Below are 21,753 nucleotides of genomic sequence, written 5' to 3' on the forward strand. Positions count from 1 at the left end.
TGCTAGAGACCCAAATAAATGCTTAAAATGTTCACATTGCATGACAGTACAGTACATCGAATTTTTGCTATTTGTTATCAGGCGGTTTGAAGGACACCTTCCGCTATTAGGACCAGACGGGTCCTTCCGCCGCTAGTGTAGTTCGGTGTGTTTTAAACAGACGCACACGTTAGTGTCCCTTGGCGTGTTGATAGCTGCCGTCAACCTTTTAACTCTTCACTGTCACCATGTCCCGCTGCCTCGCTTTGGCCCGGTTCGGTGTCACGTCTTTGTCCGCCAGAACCACTCGGAGGGTTCCGCCATGCGTGCGAGGTCTGAGCGGTTGTGTCTCGCGTTCCTTGACATGGGGTAAGTGTCTGCACTGCTCGCCTAGCCTAGCCAGACTAACCTTTAACATCAACTGTTGTCGCGTAACATTGAAATATTTGACAGCCACCTGAATCTACGGTTACTAACTAGTCAGCTACTTGACTCATCGTATAGGTTACATTGAATACAGGGGGTCCTCTGTTTACGACGCAGTTCCGTTCGTACACTAGTGACGTAACTCCGATTTGTATTTAAAGCGTAGAAGTCCATTACTAACACACGAGTAAAGTCATAATTACAGTAAATATGTTGTATGGATAACATTTCCAGGAGGGCTGGGCGATATGACTTAAGCATAAGTCTTCCTTGTGAAATGACATTGCTGGTCATGAATGAATTTAAAAAAAAAAAAAAAACGTCCACAGAGATAAGGGAAATACAGTGATGCTTTACTTACAAATTTATTCATTAATCTTGACACTTGTTTCACAAATCATCTTTCCCCATTTAAATTAATGGATAATACCGGTCCACCTCTTATGCTCATTCTGGTGTGTGCGGCATGGCCACCAGGGGGCAGCTTTGTGACTCAGTAAACTGCAGTCATAGTAGTAATTTTTTTGCAGAGGATAAAGAATATATGCCTGTGAGTATCTGGAGCTTGACTCTGCCCGCCTTCCCGTTGCCAGACCCGCAGGTTGAACCGCAGGAGAGTTGGAACAGCCGGGCCAATCTGCGGCGTCCTCAGCAGGCGTTCCCTTGGCTCAAGCAGCAGTCTTACTACAGCACGCAGGAGGCCGAGAAGGAGCCCGAGGAGGAAGCTTTGCACAGCATCATCAGTGATTCCGAGGCTGTGCAAGGTGCCGGAACTTGCATATGCATTATTAGGACTTATTTAGTCACGTTTTAAATGTCCTTTCTTCTGACCCATTCAGGCAGCTTCTCTAAACATGAATTTCAGGCTGAGACCAAGAAGCTTCTGGACATTGTCGCCAGGTCTCTGTACTCTGAGAAGGAGGTAAGATACATTTGTAGGATGAACTCCCGTGTATCGTGGGGGGATCTCTTCTAAATCCACTCGCAATAGGTGAAAATCTCCCATCTATACTGTATCTCTAGACGATAGAAAAATGGTTCTACCCCACACATAGTAAACAAATGCAAACTTTTAAAAACACATTGAAACGTATGAAAACACACTTTTTAAAGTATTCCCTAGCGCCTGTTATCACTGTCTCGCACAGTTTTCCAATGAGATCCAAAGCGTGGTTGTTTCAAGCTATTTGTCACTTTCAGTTGAAGTTTACTGTAAAACTCACGCATAAAACAAAAGACAATTAAAAATTGAATATGTTAGCGCCAAAATGTTCAACCACACCATTTAATTTTATTTAACGAAAGCCCGCTAGCTTATTGTTAACATATAAAGGAAAATGCCATTGATGGGCTAATGGAAATGAGCATGGATGTTACTGTAATTATTAACCTTCAAAGTCAAACAACTGCTACTTGCTACACCTTTTAATACAAACACTTGGTCAACCGAAACCCAGAAAATGTCTGCTGCTGTCTCTCTTTATCCCTCCTAGGTGTTCATCAGGGAGCTAATTTCCAACAGCAGCGATGCTCTGGAGAAACTGCGCCACAAACTGATGACTGCAGGCGGCCAGACGGCCCCCTTGGAGATCCACCTGCAGACGGACACTGCCAAGGGCACCTTCACCATACAGGTCAGAGTGCAACTTTGTCACACTAGCAAATACAACATACGAAAATAATCAAATCCAAAAATCACAATAAATAACAGTATTGGAATGTGGAAATTGTGCATAAATGTCCCTCACGTATACGAAGTGATGCAATTGTGGTGGCACCTACTGGCTGCAATATTAGGTACACCTCCACAGTCTAAGGCCAAGGTAGGCAAATTTCTAAGGTCAAGGGATGCATTTTATTTGTAAAACTAGGGACGGATGGGCGTCGTCATTTATAAATTAGATAATATTAAAGTGTTTGCCAATCAACAATCAATTTGTTGCTGGCATTTTCTATGAAATACTGCCACCTAATGGTTGCGCATCATACAACATGTCAGAATGATGTTTGATATTTCCAACAGGACACAGGAGTGGGGATGAACCAAGAGGAGTTGGTTGCAAACTTGGGAACCATCGCCCGCTCGGGTTCAAAGGTAGCTACTCTTGCTCTTTTCTTGTTCTTATACCCTGTACATGTATTAAGAAAAGGGGGGTGATCAATTCATCAAACTCCAATTCAATATCAATTCAGCAAAGTCTCTGAATTGATCCACCTCCTTGGCCAGTGGTGGGCGACTTGCATCTGATTCGCATTGTATGTTTGGAGGCCAAACAGCAACAAAATGGCCAGTGAGCCAACTTTGAACTCAACAAGACTCGTCTGAGTCATCCCTGATCTCCGCAGGCCTTTTTGGATGCGCTGCAGAACCAGGCGGAGGCCAGCGGCACCATCATCGGGCAGTTTGGCGTCGGCTTCTACTCGGCCTTCATGGTGGCCGACTGCGTGGACGTCTACTCGCAGTCCGCCGAGCTAGGCTCGCCCGGATTCAAGTGGTCTTCCGACGGGTGAGGGCTGCACTCGACGGGCAGAATTATTGGGCCGTACCTATTACTCATTAGCCCACGTGTGTCAACTCAAGGCCCGGACGACCAGAATTCGGATCGCCCCATAATTTTTTGTGGCCCACTGAAGAAAATCAAGTGTGTCTACTGCATGTTTCTTGCGAAGTAAATTTGTCCTTCTCATTTGGGCAGAAACGGAAATTGTAATTTGTCTTCCTTTTTTTACAGATATTACAAGCATTTCCATTCTAAAATATTTAGCGATTAAAACAGTGATACCAAACGAATAGAAAACATTCCATGATCTTAACCACTATGTAACATTTTTGTCAATGTCATTGCAATTTAGCTCAGGGGTGTTTGAGATCGCCGAGGCCAGCGGCGTTCAACAGGGAACAAAGATAGTGTTGCACCTCAAAGACGACTGCAAGGAGTTCGCCTCCGAGGACAGAGTGAAAGGTAAACTTCTTGTCCCTTCTTCCTTCTGTTTCACCATAACAAAACAATAAGCTCTTGTGTCTCCTCCCAGACGTCGTGACCAAGTACAGCAATTTTGTCAGCTTCCCCATTTTCCTCAACGGTCGCAGGCTCAACACACTGCAGGTGGGCAGAAACGGCACGCTAGCACGCTACTTCCTGTTTCGTGGATGACAATTTAAGATTTATAAAAATGGCCGGATGGTGCTATTTTGATTCCGTGGTGAAATAACAGTAACTAATCAATCCTATGCGCCGCTTTATTCATGTGACAGTGTTGGGAATGTTACATATAAAATGTAATCCATTGCATATTACTAGTTACTGGCTTTATTAGGGTGTCTTGGGATTAGCTTGGTTTAAAGTACTCCAGCGTTGTGCCGGGAAGATGGCATGTTTTTTTTTTTTTTTTTTTTTTTTTTTTTTTTTTTTTTTTTATATAAAAAAGAACTATTTCCATATACTTTTGAAGTGACACAGTCATACACATTCTGTATGGCTGTGTTTACAATGATGGAACTCATGCAACAACCCGCATGTGCACCCACACTGCACACAAGCAACTCCACAAGAGACAGCACAAAAGTAAGTAATGATACATAAACACAAATATTCAACATTACAAAGCGTTTAGTTTTTTTTGGGGTTTTTTTTTCTTGAGAATTGAATGAATTGGTTGGAAGTGAAGGAAAGTAACAGTAATTTTTTTTTAAATTTTCAGTTCCAATTAAAGGATGAAAATGACTGGTGTGTGAATATGGTATCTTGAATCAAAATGGCCTTAAAAAGTCATGAACTTGACTTCCATAAGATCAAAAGGCGAAAATAACATTTGCTTGTCATCAGGCATTGTGGGTGATGGAACCCAAAGAGATCAGCGACTGGCAGCACGAGGAGTTTTACCGCTATGTGGCGCAGGCGTACGACAAGCCGCGCTACACGCTGCACTACCGCGCCGACGCCCCGCTCAACATCCGCAGCATCTTTTACGTCCCTGAAACGGTGAGGGCTTTCCCTTCCAAGGCGGCCGGATCGGGAGCCAATTAGAAATGGGCGTCACGGGCTTTAACGGCCACTTCATGTGAACAGAAACCGTCCATGTTTGACGTGAGCAGGGAGATGGACTCCAGCGTGGCGCTCTACAGCAGGAAGGTTCTCATCCAGACCAAGGCCACTGACATCCTGCCCAAGTGGCTGCGCTTCCTCCGAGGTGCTTCCCCGTACCTGTAGCAATCTTATATTTCTCATCCCTTTTTGATCTTAACGTAGTGTGTGTGTGTGTGTGTGCATGTGCGGCGCGCAGGTGTGGTGGACAGTGAAGACATCCCGCTTAATCTGAGCAGAGAGCTGCTGCAAGAGAGCGCTCTCATCAGGTACGACCATTTTTAAGGCCATTTCTAACTAGAGATAACACAGTAAGAAGATTTAATATAGTCATGATGGTGACTAGTAAGATTGCGTGGAGACTGGCTAATGGGTTAAGCCAATTAATAGCGAGCCAAGGATACATTCACAGACACAGTCACTCCCCAGACCAGTCACCACCTTTTTGCAATCAATTATTTCACTGACGAACAAAGGCATGAAAGTTGACTCAAATATTAATCATATTCAACTGTGCGTTCATTAAATCTGGTTGTTTTCATCAGTAATATGCTTTTTGCAATCAATTATTTCACTGACGAACAAAGGCATGAAAGTTGACTCAAATATGAATCATATTCAACTGTGCGTTCATTAAATCTGGATGTTTTCGTCAGTAATATGCTAATAGATCATTTCTGCATCTATAGTCGTTGTATACTAAATTCCCTATCAAGAGTTAAGCTTCAATTTTATAATAATAATATATGTTATTTGTAAGTGCACCTTTCATGGCTCTCAAGGTCACTATACATCAATAAAACAACATTAAAGCAGGTGGTGAGGAAGTGAAATGTTGGGTTTGCAGGAGAGGTAGAGCTGGGTGTCATCTGCAAAGGAATGAAAGAGGACATTGAATTGAAGGAAAATGGTGCTGAGGGGAAGGGGCTAGATGTTCAAAAGCAGGGGCCCCAGGACGGAGCCCTGGGGCACGACTGAAGTGACTGGATAGGGGTCGGTTGAAAAAGATTAAAATTTTGTCAATTCATGCTGTATTTGTATTCATATCCATGGACATTTTTCAAATTTTCAAATTCCTGCAATTTTGAGACCCTAACCTTCCTAAACCTTCCATTCCTTCCAGGAAGCTCCGTGATGTCCTGCAGCAGAGGGTGATCCGCTTCCTGCTGGACCAGAGCAGGAAGGAACCGGAGAAGTACAACAAGTTCTTTGAGGACTACGGCCTCTTTATGCGCGAGGGCATCGTCACCACACAGGAGCAGGACGTCAAGGTGACTTTGACTTGGGCGTGCGCTCATATTAGCCAAGCGTTTCCCTCGCACTAATTCCGCCTTCCTGGGATGGCGTAGGAGGACATTGCCAAGCTGCTCCGCTACGAGTCGTCGGCGCTGCCGGCGGGCCAGCACACCAATCTGACGGAGTACGCCTCCCGCATGAAGGCCGGCACGCGCAACATCTACTACCTGTGCGCACCCAACCGCCACCTCGCAGAGCACTCGCCCTACTTTGAGGCCATGAAGCAGAAAGACATGGAGGTTCAGATACGAGGAAAAAAATATGAATGGCTGTGTTCGGAATCGTTTGTTCGTTCATTAATTTCTTCCCTACTCCCCGATCACTAGATGGGTTTTTTTTTTAATAGTGGACTATATACAGTGATACCTTGATTTAGGAGTGGCTGAAAAAGTGACAACATTTGAGTCATACCTCACATCGAAGGTCTTGATGAGGGGTTTCTAGATTTGTAAATACAACCAAACAATAATTCATGCGGTATTTTTGCTTCAAAACCTCACCAATAGCCACTGCTTATCTATCTCAGGTATTGTTCTGCTACGAGCAGTTCGACGAGCTGACCTTGCTCCACCTGAGGGAGTTTGACAAGAAGAAGCTCATCTCGGCGGAGACGGACATCGTGGTGGACCACTACAAGGAGGAGAAGTTTGAGGACAGCAAACCCGGTGTGCGGCGCTCTACTCTCCATTTGGCTTGCGTTGGATTGGAAGCCCGAATGACTATATTGTTTTCCTTTTTCGTCTAGCATCTGAGCGCCTGACTCAGGAGCAGACTGATGACCTGATAGCGTGGATGAAGAACGCCCTGGGTCCCCGCGTCACTAACGTCAAAGTAAAAGCGAAAACGGCATGTGGTTTAGAGGTTTACGTGGTAGCAAACTCTTGCAAACAAATATCTGCCTGTCATGTTCAGCTTACTCCTCGCTTGGACATGCACCCCGCCATGATCACGGTGCTGGAAATGGGCGCCGCACGCCACTTCTTGCGTACACAGCAGCTGGCCCGCAACGCCGAGGAGAGAGCCCAGATACTCCAGCCCACCCTGGAGATCAATGCAGGGTGAGAGCCTGGATTGTATCAAAATGTCTGCTGTAAAAAGAAGTCTAAATGTTGCTTTGGCGCTCTCTTGTTGCATTTTGGTGCCAAACGTCTATCTTAAATTGAGGAGAGGCGCTTCATTTAGTCTGGACCTAGCTTGTCTAACTGATAAAAAAGTGCTTTGCCCCCATCTTGTGACATCTGTAAGCAATTACAAGCCTTTTTTAGCGCCATCAAATTCTACATGGAGTTTGGCAATTTGCAGCAGTAAGAATATCAGTTGTTAAATAAACTGTATATTAGCAATTGGACTGTTTCTTTATCGCGGTAATTTAAAAGTACGGTATGACTTCAACATGTGGCACGTGGGCTTCCTCTAGTGGTATGTAAAAATCACTAAAATGGTCAAACTGCATGTTACAGTGCCTTCAACTTTTTTTAAATGCAGGACTTTGCATTTATTAAGTAAAGTTCCATTGTATTTAATTTTTAGGTATTTTTTTAACCCTCTGATGCATGAATTATGAAAGCCTTGGTCAAGATTTTTAGCCATCTGCACAAGTTAATGATCAGCATCTCAGGACTGTGGTATGCTTTATTTAAGTCTTTGTTTTTTCGTCATGTCGTTAGATAAATATGAATTCTGAACTGCTCTAGGAAGATGTACTTGGCATAGTTGTGCTATTGCATTTTTGTATAGTTTTGATGACTTCTTTAATTGCATTGGTATTAAGCGGTAGTTGGAGTCGGGCAAAGACCCCACCAGTGATATGTTTTTATGTTGTAGACACGATCTGATCAAGAAGCTCCACGCGCTCAAGGACTCCAACAACGAACTGGCCGCGCTGCTGCTCGAACAGGTAAAAACGCTCCCTGCACGATGTAAAACATTGACCACACGCTAGTGGATGCCATAAAGATGCGACAGTTAGTGGTTAGCTGTACTTGGTAAACACAGAAGACAATTCACAATTACAATGTTTGGGGTGGGTAAAATAAATTGGAATTATGAAATATGAAACTTCAAAGGAGATTTGATCCAAAATTCAAACAAGAACTTACATGCACAATTGAGACTTCACCCTACCAAAACGTGACATGAATTTTCAAGGACAGTATCGTCCAAGAGTCAACTCAGAAGATTTGGACCTGATATTTATTTGGAGGTGGCCCAAATGTCATAACTCCAAATGTTGCCTTAAAGTTGGAATCATTTAGTGAAACAACACTGGATTGGAAATTTCAAGGACAATGTGGTTAAAAAAGGAAACAATTCTGAAATTTCAAGCAGCTTGGTCAATCAGTCAACTCGGATTTTGACCTGAAATTTCAAGGCGATGCGAATGTTTAATCTCGAATAGTCAGAATGGAACTCCAAATTCAACATGAAATTTCAAAGAAAATATGGTCCAAATATAAAAACAGAATCTACTCCAACAAGCAGGAATTCAATCTTATTTGTTAAAGTGAAATGTGTCAAAAGTGATACACATTAACTCAGAAGTCAACCCGATAGATTTAATGTCGAACAATCATCTTGTCGAAGAACTATCGAGAAAAAAAAAATGCAGCTCCAAAATTGTCCAACAATGTTAGTTCGACAACTCTGGATTGAACGTGGCTGCGTGAACAACTCAGAACTACACCTAATAACAGATTTGATCATATTTCACAAATCTTGAGGCTTAATGGAATAATTTGGGACCTTTGGTATTAAGTTTCGTGCCATATCATGTGTTATGACAATTCAAGTCCTTAAATCCTTGAAATGTCAACATGCTTAAAATATTGAACCACAATCCATACTAATAAACTAAAATTTGGCCTAAAAATACGAATCTAATCAGATCGTTCTTACTTCAACCAAGACAAATATGGTCCGAATAAGAATCCAATTGAACAACTCCAAGTTTGACCTGAAATTTGAAACCAACTCCCCGTTGACCAATTTATTATTTTTCCCCCCAGATTTACGACAACGCCATGATCACGGCGGGCTTGAATGACGATCCTCGGCCGATGATTTCCCGCCTCAACGACCTGCTGACAAAAGCTCTGGCGAAGTACTGAGTGCACAAGTACTTTACTACAAGCACTGTGGTACAAATAACATTTTCAGACTTTTGTGGCTCTGAAATGTGAGTGGACCGTTCAAACTTTTTTTTTTTTTTTTTTTTTTTAAACTCAGCCCTAACGTCCGACGGCATTTTTTGAGGATGGCAAACTGAAGAATGAATGTGAAATAATCTGGTACCATCTTGAAAACACAGTCGAACCTTTTACTCAAATAGTTACATTACATGTGAGTTATATTACACAAGCGACGTCCTCCAGCGGTCACGTCTGAAGACGTCGAGTCAAAATGGCAGCAGTGCAAGTGGAGAGAAGCCAACGTCTGTGCTTTCTGCTCCGGTGTCCTGGGCGCCATTTTGTGCCCATTTCTGACCCTCTTCCTGCTTTTCGGGCCAACGTCCCCAGATCCAGAAACTCCCCCAGAAGTTCCGCGAGGAACGTCACGATAGTTTGTCTATGTTGGCGAGGAAGCGCTGGGCCCACCACTCGTCCAGATCGATGGGCACAAAGTCTGACGAGAGAAGACGGCAGGAGGAACAATCAGAAACAGATTTTACCTATCACTCCTGGAGTTGAATATGGAGTAAAAAAAATAAGTGTGATTTGTGTCATGACTACTTCAATTGAGAGTGCAAATAACTTTTGCCGTAAAACCAGGATTGCAGTGATTGAACGCCCGTTTATCGTGGGGTACAAGACTCACCCACCTGTGATGGGTAAAAACCTGCAATATAGAGACCATACAAAACTATTCTTAGTAAGTCTACTCCTGCCACACGCCTTAAACACAATCAAAATTATAAAACCACACTTTTAAAGTATTCCTTAGCACCTGGGTCTCGCTGTTAAGAAATGGGAGACATGGTATACCAGCACTCTGAGCCAACAAACATTCTTGCTCTCCTTCTCTAAATACGAGGCAAAGCGTGCTTGTCACGACCAGTTGAAGTTTACAATAATACTGACACACAAAAGAGAATTGAACATTGTATTTTTAAACACCCAAATGTTTAACCACATTTGATCATTTCCTCTCACAAAAGTCAACTAGCTTGATGCTAACACGTAAGGCGAAACGCGATAGACGGGCTAACGGAAATTAGCATATGTTACGACAATTATAAGCCTTCAAACAACTGCCACTAAACACACACAGTATACAACAAAACTCGCAGGCGAATATTTTTTCTTCTGTGGGAATGACAATTATTACGAATTTTAAAAGGTTATTGCTTACAAATCTGCGATACATCCCCTGGTTCACTGTAGTTCTGCTGTACGCAAAGTAGATGAGCAATTGATTATGATGAGCGAGAGAGACGAGTCATACTGACCGTCCACGTGGGGGTTAGGAGTGTCGTCTTTGTAGTGGACCACCGCCGCCGCGCTTGCCTCCTCTTCCGTCCCTTGCGCGTGGTCAATCACCTCCTGCCAGGCTGCGCACAGGATGAATTCACAAATCTCAGAAATAATAATCATAACATAGTAAGCATTTGCTGTCGCTAAATTAGTAATAGCAGTTGCCTACCACGACCAACCGCAATAATCAACATCTCGGTGTTCGAGAAATGCAGTCAGTGTGCCCTCATGTGATGATGCAATGACAAAAATATTGCTTTGAAAATGTCACCTGAGGGCTGCCCAGATGTGTAATTATGTAGTCAATATATGCTCAGATGGTGACATAACAGAAAAATGTTTTTGCTCAAAAATGTCACCAATAAGCAAGGTCAAAAAAAAATGGTGTGCAACAAACCACATTGAGTCGTATCTCAAATTAAAACAGAATCATATTGGAGGCCACGTGTTTGACATAAGCACCTTGCACACGTGTGTCAACCAAACCAATGTTGATTTTTAACGCTGGCGGCCCGTGACTTTCACGAAAGTCAATCGGGGGCGGGCCAAGGGTTCCAACTTTGTGTCCTTGCCCAAGGTTACTTCTTTTGGGGGATGGGGGAATTCACTCCAGAAACGTAAAACAAAAGTGCTGCGTTTTGGGGAGGGGCTGTTTGGCTATCTGGGTGGGAGCAGCTGCGAGGGTGACGCCTTGTAGTGGGGCGAGAGTGCGGTGATACATAAAAAACACACGTGTGCGTCTAGCTGTTGTTACACGGGCCGACTGGAAAGACCAGAAAGTGCGTGTGGGGGGTCTCACCCTCGTACACAAACTTGACGTTGTCCTCGTGGGCCGCCGTCGACTCCCCCTGCTGCTTGGGGTCTGCGGGCAGACCCGAGGCGGGCTGGTGGTACTTTTTGCCGTTGGGGCGGTTAAAAACAATCTTGGGTGCTGGGAGACTGAAGGTGAGAAAGAAAGCGGCACGCTGTTGTTTCGTTTTGGTCGGGGGGGAGGAGAAAAAGGCAAAAGAACAACAGCTGAATGGAGCAACATGTGTCACCTTTGCCTCTGCCCAAGGTTACACACACACACACACACACACACACAATGAAGGCAGGGTGTCAAAGGTTGTGCAACACACACATACTTTTTTGGTATACTGACCTTTGTTTTTTTGATAAATGACTAATTATATTTGGAATTTGGGAGTTTATAGGACGAAAACAAAATATTCATGTTCATTTTAGTCAAACCGCAAAATGATCATGGTCTTTAAATTTTTTTACAGAGCTGTGTGTGTGTGTGTGTGTGTGTGTGTGTGTGTGTGTGTGTGTGCTAAACTAACACCACTTGTGACTCATTGATAGCCCCACAAACAAACCAAAAACATTAGTGTTGTTGTTGCCCCCCAAATGTCCATGAACGCAACACTCACTCGGGTAAACTCCAAGTCGTCTGCTTATGCTTGAAGTCGTTTATTTTGTTGTCGAGCGGCTGCGTAGGGCCTAAAACGCCACAAATGATTCATCATTATACATTTGTGTCAATTCTATGACATTTTTTTGTACGTACCTGTGCGCCGTTGGGTCACCAGTTTGCTAGGACCTCTGGTGATCGTGTACATCATGTAAAAAGTCACACTTGTCTACTTTTTTCCCAGGTTTAAAAACACACAGTTTTGTTTGATAACCTCCGTACGGCGAGAACGTTGTGCGACAAACCAAAAAAAAACAAGTGCGCCACTTTAAAGTTAAAAATGTGTCCTGCAGAGACGCACAATGTCACGCGTGCTGCATTCATCAGAGTTGAGGAGCACACGCCGGCCAAACGCACCACTGGCCCACGTGACGCTCACGCCCCCCTCGAGCGTCTTAAAGGGACAGTGTCACTCAAACAAGAAGTAGCAATGTTATAACACCATCGGAATAATGGCGCCTCGAAAGTCCAGTGGTATAGCAATTGCGTGTAACCTAACTTTAACTTTATAACTTGTTCGACTTTAGTGTTGAATTTCATAACAAAAGTTTATATCGACGAACGCGTAGGAAACGATGTAAGGGAGGAGGTTAGTAAATTAGTCAGAAGATGGCAGCAATGAACCATGTCGTCGCTGGTGTTAAAACCACCGAAGAAGAAAAGCCCGGAAGTTTATACGAATCACCACAGAAGATGATTTTCAACTGTAAATGTAAGTATTTGGTGTTTGTTGTTATTAATATTTTGCGTTTTGTATTATGTATTTTGCGTTCTTACTCATTTGCAGGCGTGGCAAAAGTATTCACACTGTACATAAGTAGAAGTACAGATATTTATTTTTGTTTTTTTTAAAGACTGGTACATCTGAAAGTACTGAATCAAGTCTTTTTAGTAAAAGCTAAAAAAAAAAGTTCAGACTGAAAACAAAGTACAAAAATACAGCTTTTTTACTGTAAATAATATATGTAATGTTTAATATTAACTACCTTTGGACCTCAAAACAATCAAATATATTTAAAATAAGTCATGCTAAATGTAAATTATTGTGATTTTGCTCGTAAATACAGAAGAGCTGCTTTACATTTCATTTAGCAAACTAACTATACAACAATCAGTTAAACTTCAGGCATGTGAATTTTGCAAAAAACACTCAAAGCATGTAAAGGCTTGAAATGTTTTTTAAATTTATGTCAATTACATCAGTAAAAAATGCTGAAATGTGTGCTAGTGACAGCATTAATTTCCTGCTAATAAATCCCCAGAGGACTTCTTCCGTCCTCCAGTAGAGGGCAGCATTTGTCCAAAGCTTTTCACTTCATTTTGCTGTCGCCTGAGTTCATCCAACCATCCAAGTTGTCCTCATTAGGTTCCCAGCTGACTTTTGGGCGAAAGGCCGGCTGCGCCCCGGACTGGGCGCCACCCAATCGCAGGGCCCATTGGACGTGAGCCCAGATTCAAACCCGGGTCCTCTTGACTGTGCGGTGGACGTGCTAACCACTAGGTCACCGTGCTGCCTTCATTCATTCTCATGACTTCTTTGTGAGCAGCGTGTCGAAACGGCGGTCATCGGCATGAATGGCAATGACATCATTGTAAGTGAATGATGAGAAGTCAGCCTTGCCACTTGCATGGATGCCTTTATTAAATCACAGTCGATCGTGCGTTGGCCCTGGATGAATGATCCAATTTAACTTCACATTAGCATCGTGGTGGCGCAGGAAAAACAATACAGGGATTGACTGGGACGCATAATTGAAAACAAAATGCATTGCTCAAGGGCACTTTGGCAGTTTTTGGCACCTCTCCCCCAGGCACGTGCTGTTTTGGCAAATCTTTTTCTGATAGAATAAGTAAGGACGCAATCTTGTCTGTGGGGTTTTATCATAAAAAAAAAAAGAAAGAAAGAAAGGTCTTTGCAAAGAGAGGAAAAGGTACAAGTCTTACAAGTTGTCACCCCTTGACAGAAAAACCCTTCGTCAGATCGAAGTGAGAGAGCCAGAGAAGGAAAGCAAAACAATTATCTTCGTCCAGCTGCACTCGACTTATCTTTATCGAAAAACAGCTCGTCGTCACAACATGGCTGGGAAAAATGAGTACGTACGGTATAACTAGTAGTCGCAACATAGGTAGGAACAATTAGTACGCGCACAGGGCTCGTAGTCACAATGTAACAATAAAGCATGTGAAGGTTGTATAAAACGAATGAAAGTCATATTTGGTATATATCAAACATACATTTTCCAACTCAGTGCGCAGACATTTTTGGGGGGCAGGTGCAAAAGGACACTCATCGGCAAAATTATTTCGACAATTAAGAAAACAATAGTATATAATTGATTTTGAGATTTATTTCTATTCACACAATCAACACAGACAATAAAACAACTGTTAACAAAGGGGCTGACTATTAACAAATGTCAGGTTTTTGAGACATTCAAAAATGAGACCAAGAAAAAGAATTTACTCGTGCACTCCTCTTTTTTTCACTTTCAGTTAGCCTATGACCTGTACAATTCAAATAAAAAAAAAGAGGGGGGAAGCAATAATAAACAACTCAAATGACGTGGTTGCACGAGGGCACACACCCTCTTATAAATGGGGATGTGGCTGTGTTCATCAGTAAGCAATCACATTCAAAGTCATGTTAAATGGGGGTCAGCACCCACATGCCAACAGTTAAAGTGCCTCCGTTTCACCCCAAATAAATGAAGGTGTACAATTCTCCCAAGGACTCAAATAAATGGCCCTCAAATATCAACACACACTGGATGGAATTGATGACGGAAAAAAAAGGGGACTTTTTCATCCAGGGCAAAAGGGCAGGTGCTTGAGCACCACCTAGTGGCTATGTGTGCACGTGGCGTTTGGCCACAGACCGAGCTGCTGTTGCCGGGTCGACAACACGCAATACCGTACTCTCGAGCGAAAATATTCTAAACGGGTTCAAATTTTATTCTAATAGTTTTTATCTCGTGACAGTGTTCTAGTCAGAAGAATCGCAATAAGCTCATCAATTCCAAGAGGGCCCAAAATGTATGGACTGAGGTAGCCAATGAGCGCCGGGCTAATGACCGTCAAGTGAAGTTGTTGTTGTTTGCCACACAGAAGCAGAGAAGTGCTAATCCTCCAAGAATGCGCACTTGTTTCAAAACTGGGAAACGCTTAACAAGTGGAGACAAAGAAACGAAAGAATGAAACCAACGTGGCCCTCAGCCCGTGCGCAATTGATTGCTCATGTTTTGGAGCTTTGGGTTCGAGTTGTGTAAACAGGCCAGCTTTGCAAAGACATTTTTGTTTCGGCAAAGACAGAAGAAAAATGTTGCAATGTCATCTTGGGAGTGGCGTTTTTGAAATCAAAACTTGATGAAGTGCAGTCCCTTTTTGTTTCCATGACCATTTTGAAGACCGACCCCCGCTCGGTGGCTTTCCCTGAACTCGGCCTCTGCTGATCGTTCGGATGCTGCCAGCGCTTGTCTGACGTCACAACTGTCGACCTCATCAGAAGCTCACACAAGTCAAGCCTGCTGTTGACCACCGCTAGTCATTTTACGCAGACATGCACACACAACACATCCAGCAGATGGCGCTGCCACGGTCTCGCGCTCTTAACGGTCACAGTCTGACATGACAGACCGCCAATCTGTCATCCAATTGCGTGTTCCTAACTACAGATAGACACGCCTCCCCATTTAATGTCTTGTTGATGACGCAATCAGCGTCAGAGTGTCCGACAATCATACAGGCAAGACGCTACAACGCAACCCAGTGAGAGTTCTGCCTCATCACGTTTGCTCACAATTCAAGACAAGACATTAACGAAGTGGAGGCTTGTATTTAAAAAAAAAAAAAAAAAGAGAAAAACTTCAAGGTACCGTAGCACTGAGCAGTACTTGAATCAGGTCTGAATGTGGTCTTTGGCCTACTTCACTGCTTGTTTTCATATGAAAACAGCATTGACACTTTGGTCCAATCAATCCAAGGTAAACGTCAACATTAGTGAGGAAATGTTAACCTTTCCCCCTCTTAAGCGCTCCCATCATTACCAGTTGCCCCAACATTTCCCAACGCAAACAAGTGGCATCCGCTCTGGAGCGGAAAAACTGAACGTTCCCTTCCAACAATCCGTCACGCCACTCATTTGGCGGCCATCGAACGTCACGTGTTCAAATGGGCCATTCATCACATGCTAACAATGGCCGACGATGGCTCCTTTTGGCCCGGAGGCCACGCCCAAATTCACGAGCTATTCTTAAAGCTCTGCTCAGACGCAAACTGTTGTTTTTTTTTAGCCCACAAGCGAGGTCAGGGGTCGGAGGGGGAGGGGGGGGGGGGGTCGACCCGGTTGCTGTGCAGAGTTGTTCGTCCTCAAGCAAAAATTGTTGTGCTTTGAAATGTTCTCACGCCGGAGCCAACGCAAACGGCTGATTATGCTGCTGATCACATTTTATACAACAGCAGTAGTAGACATTAAAAAGAAAAAAAGAGTGACGAGAAATGAGTCTTCACATTTTGCTGCAGATCCAGGTTTTTTTTTTCTTTCTACACTTTTGTTAACATTGCAAGAAATGTGATGTTTTTCTCAGGAAATGAAATACAATATTTGGTAAAAATCTAAAAAATAGATAATAATAATAATCATAGTAGTGATGATAATAAATAAAAACACTGTGATTGGCTGGCTTCTAGGACAAAATAAAAGGTATGAAATAAAATTTTAAAAAAATAAATACATTTTAAATGAAGCATAAATGATAAAAAAAATAATTTATCGCTGCATATCTAGCATTTTGAATTCTTTATTTTTATTATATTTTTTACTTTTGTGGCCACTTTCAACATTTTAACTTTTCTCAGTAAATAATGGCCTACAAATGATGTTTAGAATTTCCTCATTTTTTATCATTAGTGAATATGAAATCAAATAATAAAACCCTGAATCCACCGTCACTGTTTATTGTGAAAGAATAAAGCAAAATAATAATGAATAATCGATTGACAAAAAAATCTCGCCTACGCCGCAAGTGAGTATACATGGCAGTTTTTTTTTCCTACACTTTAGTTAACATTGTAAGAGAGGCCAACGTTCTACATTTTTGCTTCCTAAAAAGTCCTGTGATTAACTTTGCTTGGTTCCCTTTCAAACGACCCGAAGATGCTTCAGTGCTATAAAATAAGATTCAAGTATATATTTCTGTGTACAACATTTGAGGAGCTGTCGACTTGCATGATTATCTGATCCAATTCATCCCCACAAGCTTCTGGCTGGGGATGGTGCCGTGAAGTGGATTCTCTGGATTTCCCGTCATGGACAGAAGCTTGTTTCAGTTTTGTCCAGTCGAAATTCCCGCCGAACTGTAGCTCGGGTCTACACGGCCAATCGGGTGTAAGACGTGCAAATGTGTAGACTGCAAGTGAACCTTCCAGAAGTGCAACAAAGAAAAGGTGATTGTCATTGTTCGATCGCGCTGCCCCCGGCCGGCTCTCTTTTCAAGCTGCTGTCCATCACAACACTGCGAGATGACATCATGAGAAACTGCCTCGCCGTTGCCATGGTGCGGCTGCAAAAGGCAATTGGAGCCCAGTAAATGAAGGCTATTTTTTTGGGGGGGGTTTACGATGGGGGAGCAAACAAATAAAAAAGTCATTTCAACACTCCTGTGCCAGAGGGGCTTTCTATATTTTTATAATTCAAATTAATGAATTCATCTCAAAGCCTTTAGAACCGAACCCTTTTTCTAAATTCACAGGTGGGTCCGGGTTACCTCCACAGGGCTTCCAGATCGATCGAGAATCTCGGTCATCCGGGAGGGGCTCAGAGTCGAGGAGCCTGACGAGGTGGCTCGGGCATCAAGTTGCTTCGAACGTGACCGGCTTGCCAACGACAGCACGCAAGCCACAGGGAGAGTTTCATGAAATAAATTCACAAATATCAACTAACCCTAGGCCGACGTACAGGCTAGCTAATGCACACATGCAGAACAATATAGAACAAATGCAAGTAAAGAGCAATGTTTAGCTTGATTTTCTACAACCTGTCGTGAGAAAGACCAAAAACCATGACCATGCACTTCCTAAAATTCGGAGATCGTCACTGTGGGGTACATTGCCTCATGGTTTGGCTAGCAAATTGCCCATCTTTCGCATGTCCGCATCAGTTGACATTCATCTAACTCAACCAGAGCACACCTGCCTTTTAAAGGCATGTGCTCGTGTCGAGTGTGTGGATGGTGACCTCAAGTGGACAAATAAATAACTGCACCTCTCTAAAGTATCACATATAAACATTGAATTGCATATATGAAACCTTACAATGTATATAATTATGTAGTAAATGATTGGCCTCTTTGTCGCAGATTTCCTCTATTGTGGTGTGTTACTGTACATTTAATGACCGTTAAAATGTAACATCCATCGATCAAATCTTTTCTTTTTAGGAAATTGGGATACGAGTTTAAATGTTGCTGGAAGTTGCATTTGCACCAAGCGGCTCCCGTTGTGGCCCATTTAAGAACAATAAAGATTGTTTTGTTTGTTTCGAAATAGCCTCTGAAAACACACGGGCAGTATGTTATATTTGTAAACTCCGTTTCAAATGACCTTGAGATACCGCCAAAGGCAAACTGCGAGCCATGACGACCGCTGGCCAGAGGGTGAGCTGCGCCATACAATGTTTGTTGACAGAGAAAACAAGTGACAAGTAACATTTCTTGTCGCTTAACGAATACGTTCCATGCGGGAACTTGGTACGCCTCCGCACTGTCCCGAAACAATCGGAATCCGAACACGTGTCATTTTTTACGAGCCGTTCGCGACCCACTTTGGGTCCCGACCCACCAGTCGAGAATCACAAATTCAGAAGAAGGTTCCCAGTTCATAACCATGTGTTAGAAAAAAGAAAAGACAAACTATTGCGCTGAAGTACAATGAAATCCAGGAGGAGGTTAGGTATGATGTCATCCAGTTTGTAGTGTTTACAAGTGTGTACATTTTTTCAGTTGGGTGGAAGACGACTGCTTGCTCTAGTTTAGTAGTAATAAAATGAACGCAGTTTTGTTGGCATTGTTTTGCTTGAGTAATAAAGTCACGGGGAATGACATCATCCGATGGCGACATGTTTAAACCGAATTCAGGGTTCTGTTCCTGTACTGAAGTGCTGCATTTTTTTCTTAATAAAATGAACGGAAATAGTTTCAGTCATCCCTTCCAGCCACAGAACCAGAAGAAAAACAATTCAGATGGAAAAAATACAAAACAGATACCAAACAAAAATAAATACAATTCTGATTACTGCATGCGCTTCAAAAATGAAAATAAAGCATACAAATAAAAATGTCAAACAATATAGAAGGAAACAAGTATTAACAAAATACAATGTATCAAAATAAAATACAAAAGTAGAAGACAAAAAACACATTTTTAAAAAGGTACGGCTGACTGTTGGCTTGTGCTGTAAGATGCAACTACAAAACTAACAGGAAAAGCCTACCAGAACATCTGAACTTTATTTGAGGTGCACCAGTTTGTAACATTTACCAAGAATTTGTAAATGTATGAGTATGTAACTAAGTAGCTCTATCTGTAATTAATTAACACAAACTAAGTATCGCGAAGTAACTGTAACTAAATAAAGTAAGTAAAGTAAGCAAAAGATGTCCGAAAAAGTCTATTAGAAGATCTGAGCTTTATTAGGGGTTAATCAGAAGCACTTTAAATTGTGACAGGTGTGTGCTGACACCCGTTGAACTCATGTTTGAATGTGATTGGCTCATTCTGAACACAGCCATATATGCACTTATAAGAGGGTGTACACACTTGCGCAACCACATTATCTCTCCTGTTTGTTTTCACTTCTCCTATCGTCAAGATTTCATTGTGAAATGTTTGCTCTTGGTCTCATATTTTTACGTCCCAAAACAACCTGGCATTTAAACGAGGGGGTGTGTAGACTTTTGTAGATCCACTCAACGCTTCGCGTTACGATCGTGGCCGCTGCTACTACTATACTTACTGTCTGGGAGCCGCGGCGCGGTGTTTAAGTGTGCTGGGGGTTCCGGCCACGTGCTGACTGTGGCCGCACAGATGGGGGGTCGGGGGGTCGGGGGGGGGGCGGGGGGTCGGAGGGGGGGAGCACAGAGGCTCCATTGATTCCAGCTAATCGCGACAACCAGAGTGAGGGAAGCTGCACGCGTGTGTGTGTGTGTGTGTGTGTGTGTGTGTGTGTGTGTGTGGTCAAGGCATTCCACACATTCCAGCATTTCCCGAAGAGTCCTAAAATATTAGCCACCGGTCTTGTCCCCGCAGCAGTTTTATGCGCCTGCGGGGTTCTGCCTGCTTTTTGACTCGACTGCTTCGCTTCCTTTTCCTGAAAAAAAGAAGAAGAAGAAGAAGAAGAAGAAGAAACAAGAACACACGATGCAGATGTGAGCTCGCCCGGCATGTTGTAATCCAAAATCACATTGATTGAATTCAATCGTTTTTAATTCAAAAATCCTTGCAGGAAAATCTATGAAAACTTTGGTGGGTGGCCTTTAAATTATTCATGTTTTTGTAGTAATTAATAATATTATTATTTATAATATTAAATATTTGATATAATATACTCAGTCATCTGGGTTATGATTCTGTTCCAACCAAATGACTTTACAGGCGAGTGGAATGTTTTTTTTTTGTTTTTTTTTCACTTACATCGTTGAATTTTGTTGAAATTGTATTTTTGAAAATTTTAGATGTGTTTTACTTTTTAATTATTACTTTCATTTATATTCGAAATATCAACTGTATTTAATTTGATCATTTACTAAATCAGAGATGATAATTCAGTGAAAAGGTGCAGTAATGCATTAAGTTTCTCTTCATACAAATTTTCAATTTCCCACATTTTTTAATTGACTTTTTTAAAGACATGAAATCAATGCCAAATAAATAAATATTAAATGACAAAAAATAAAATTTTCCCCTAGTTCTCCCTTTAACCAGCTTAATTAATGACAAATAATATTATATAACAACACAATATTTTATGATTTTAAATGAAAATTAGATATGAAACAAAAATACTAAATACATTCAATATATTTCAAATCAATACACATTTCTGTCCTTCTTTTCCCCATATAAAAATATATGTATATTAAATGCAAACTAATACCTGTAAAATGTCTCATACATATGTATAAATGTCATTTCTTTCTATACTTTGCTTTATTTCCCCCAATAACCAAGCTTTTGAAATGGATTTTTCCAATCATTTACTATCCACATAAAATATATATGAAAATAAATATAATACATGGAATAGTTTTTCCCTCAAGAACAAGTGAAGGGAAGAGGGTTGAAGCTTCCGCAACGCCCACTGACCTCGTCCTCTTCCTCGTGGCGGTGTCAAAGAGCGACAAGGTTCCCGGTGAGGAGCGGTTGCCATAGCAACACTGTTTGCCTTTCCCAGTGCGAATTCCGCGACGACCGCTTTGGGCTGGAATGGGGGGGGGGGCTAATAAAAATGATGAACAGGAAGTTCACGCAGAGTGGTTCACGCCAATCCCAGTTTGGACGGCGGCGGCGATGTCCATCTCGGAGATATCCATCTGTGCCGACGTTCCCGTTGTAGGAGCTAGCATGAGGATGCTAGCCACAAGTGAGCCGTCAGCGCCACCTTCAATGCTGTCGGAATTGTTGAAGTCGAAATGAGTGGAAACAAATATGCAACAAAAGTTAGCATATAAAGTTACCTCTTTGGCCAAATGAAATATTGAGTTGGTTTTTTTTTCATGTCATTCCTGATGGATGAGCAGGCACACCAGACACAAATATTCATATACAAGACAAAACTCAATTTAACATTTTAACTATTTTTATGCTTACTTTTGTTTAGATTTATTTTTTCAAAATGTTACTACTCTTTTTTGTCTTTTCCTATTTTAACTCTGGTAAATGTTTTTATTTGTATTTTCTATTTTTAACTATTTTCATTATTTCTCTGCTTTTAATTGTTCTATTTATGCTCATGCTTTTATTCAGTTTTCTTCCATTTTATTTTTTTTAT

At 42.1% G+C, this 21,753-nt stretch overlaps 2 protein-coding genes across 3 annotated transcripts; one reads left to right on the forward strand and one right to left on the reverse strand.

The window, feature by feature from the left end:
* The first annotated feature begins 133 nt into the window (after positions 1–133).
* On the forward strand, positions 134–9,525 carry trap1 (TNF receptor-associated protein 1). Of its 2 annotated transcripts, XM_061699795.1 has the most exons (19): positions 134–348; positions 999–1,169; positions 1,245–1,327; positions 1,899–2,039; positions 2,429–2,500; positions 2,752–2,912; positions 3,259–3,368; positions 3,439–3,512; positions 4,233–4,388; positions 4,476–4,596; positions 4,690–4,759; positions 5,614–5,761; positions 5,840–6,025; positions 6,313–6,451; positions 6,532–6,617; positions 6,699–6,844; positions 7,611–7,683; positions 8,792–8,923; positions 9,012–9,525. In XM_061699795.1, exons 1-18 carry the CDS (start codon positions 228–230, stop codon positions 8,891–8,893), a joined length of 2,160 nt encoding a protein of 719 aa, XP_061555779.1. In that variant the 5' UTR covers positions 134–227; the 3' UTR covers positions 8,894–8,923; positions 9,012–9,525. The 2 variants fall into 2 exon arrangements, with proteins under 2 accessions (XP_061555779.1, XP_061555778.1); XM_061699794.1 differs by having other exon boundaries at positions 8,792–9,525.
* Positions 9,112–12,019, reverse strand: LOC133414446 (MAPK regulated corepressor interacting protein 2-like). The gene is made up of 5 exons (XM_061699798.1): positions 11,808–12,019; positions 11,671–11,740; positions 11,055–11,194; positions 10,231–10,332; positions 9,112–9,407 (listed from the first exon to the last, which is right to left on the reverse strand). Exons 1-5 carry the CDS (start codon positions 11,860–11,862, stop codon positions 9,337–9,339), a joined length of 438 nt encoding a protein of 145 aa, XP_061555782.1. The 5' UTR covers positions 11,863–12,019; the 3' UTR covers positions 9,112–9,336.
* Between the last annotated feature and the right edge of the window lie 9,734 nt (positions 12,020–21,753).

The sequence above is a fragment of the Phycodurus eques genome, chromosome 16, assembly GCF_024500275.1.
Source record: "Phycodurus eques isolate BA_2022a chromosome 16, UOR_Pequ_1.1, whole genome shotgun sequence".
Taxonomy (NCBI): domain Eukaryota; kingdom Metazoa; phylum Chordata; class Actinopteri; order Syngnathiformes; family Syngnathidae; genus Phycodurus; species Phycodurus eques.

What these genes read in the sequence shown, in the direction of transcription:
- trap1 (XM_061699794.1), top strand. Translation starts at nt 228, where the DNA reads ATGTCCCGCTGCCTCGCTTTGGCCCGGTTCGGTGTCACGTCTTTGTCC. An exon ending in AGGGCACCTTCACCATACAG is followed by an intron (nt 2,040 to 2,428) that starts GTCAGAGTGCAA and finishes TATTTCCAACAG; the next exon opens with GACACAGGAGTGGGGATGAA. An exon ending in CAAGAGAGCGCTCTCATCAG is followed by an intron (nt 4,760 to 5,613) that starts GTACGACCATTT and finishes CATTCCTTCCAG; the next exon opens with GAAGCTCCGTGATGTCCTGC.
- LOC133414446 (XM_061699798.1), bottom strand. Translation starts at nt 11,862, where the DNA reads ATGATGTACACGATCACCAGAGGTCCTAGCAAACTGGTGACCCAACGG. An exon ending in CGTCAAGTTTGTGTACGAGG is followed by an intron (nt 10,333 to 11,054) that starts GTGAGACCCCCC and finishes TCCTGTGCGCAG; the next exon opens with CCTGGCAGGAGGTGATTGAC. An exon ending in TCCTAACCCCCACGTGGACG is followed by an intron (nt 9,408 to 10,230) that starts GTCAGTATGACT and finishes TTCTCTCGTCAG; the next exon opens with ACTTTGTGCCCATCGATCTG.